Source organism: Bison bison, unplaced genomic scaffold (assembly GCF_000754665.1).
Source record: "Bison bison bison isolate TAMUID 2011002044 unplaced genomic scaffold, Bison_UMD1.0 scf7180017864080, whole genome shotgun sequence".
Lineage (NCBI taxonomy): Eukaryota > Metazoa > Chordata > Mammalia > Artiodactyla > Bovidae > Bison > Bison bison.
Genome location: NW_011494652.1, coordinates 4,318,822 through 4,319,850, shown reverse-complemented (window position 1 = coordinate 4,319,850; position 1,029 = coordinate 4,318,822). Strand labels below are relative to the sequence as shown.

The 1,029-nt window shown below is 63.3% G+C and overlaps 1 protein-coding gene across 1 annotated transcript in view; it reads left to right on the top strand.

The window, feature by feature from the left end:
- The window catches only part of CARNS1 (carnosine synthase 1), an 8,660-nt gene that overhangs the window by 3,370 nt on the left and 4,261 nt on the right, over positions 1-1,029 (top strand). The window contains exons 4-6 of the mRNA XM_010837829.1: positions 9-147; positions 233-379; positions 489-508. Coding sequence (XP_010836131.1) covers positions 9-147; positions 233-379; positions 489-508 — 306 coding nt within the window. The remainder of the gene's footprint in view (positions 1-8; positions 148-232; positions 380-488; positions 509-1,029) is intronic.

Below are 1,029 nucleotides of genomic sequence, written 5' to 3'. Positions count from 1 at the left end.
GGCGGGGGCGGCAGGCCTTGCGTCTGTATCCACGAGCTGAGCAGGGCCCAGTGGTGGACACAGTGCTGGCGTTGCTGGAGAAACTGGAAGAGGAGGAGAGTGTCTTGGTGGAGGCTGTCTGCCCACCTGCCCGGCTCCCCTTCGCAGGTGAGGGCCGCCTGGGCCAGCCCAGGGTGGAGCTTGGCTCGGCTTCCCGGCTGCTCTGTGCTCAGGCCTCACCGCCTCTCCCCAGGCAGCCCTCCCCCCGGCCCTGAGCTGGCCCTGCGGATCTGTGCGGTGGTGTGTCGGACACAGGGTGACAGGCCCCTGCTGAGCAAGGTGAGCCTGGCTCAGATTCAGGTCACGGTCCTGCTGCCGCACCCCAGCTTATTTCCACTGAGCTTCTGAGGACCCCTGGACAGGGAGGACAAAATCTCGGGGGTGGGGATTTTGGTTGCCTCTGGAAGGCCTCCTGGTCTGACACCCTTCTCTCCTCTCCCACCCATTAGGTACCCCTCCCACAACAGGAGCCCTACCTCGTATGCCATGCTGGCTACCAGGGCCCAGGGCTGAATCCTCTTCCACCGGAGCTCTTGCCCACAGAAGAGACTGACCCAGGGTGCCCAATACACTTTAGGAGGGGTCTCCAAGCTGGGGAGTTCAGGGAGGCTTAGGGATCCACCTAGGTACACAGCTCTGGGCCAAAATGAGGAGAGATTCAGCCTTGCCCTCAGGGAGCTCTAGGGTTGGGCCCACCAGGCTGGCACAGCACCACCCCCCGCCACCCCGCTAGCACAGGAGCTGAGGACCTAGAAGCAAGCATACTTGGCACCCTTAGATAACAGAGACCCCTAGCTGGGCCTGGACGCCTGTAGAGAATCCCCGCAGGGGGACCAGATGAGCAGTGACAGGGGAGGGTGGTTTGTGCAGTCTAAGTCACACCAGAGGACAGGACTTGTTCAATGTCCAGGGAGGAGTGTGGCCGGGATCGTGGCATGCGGGAGATGTGCTGGGGGCCGGGGATGGTCCTGGGAGGGACCAGCCCCCTGA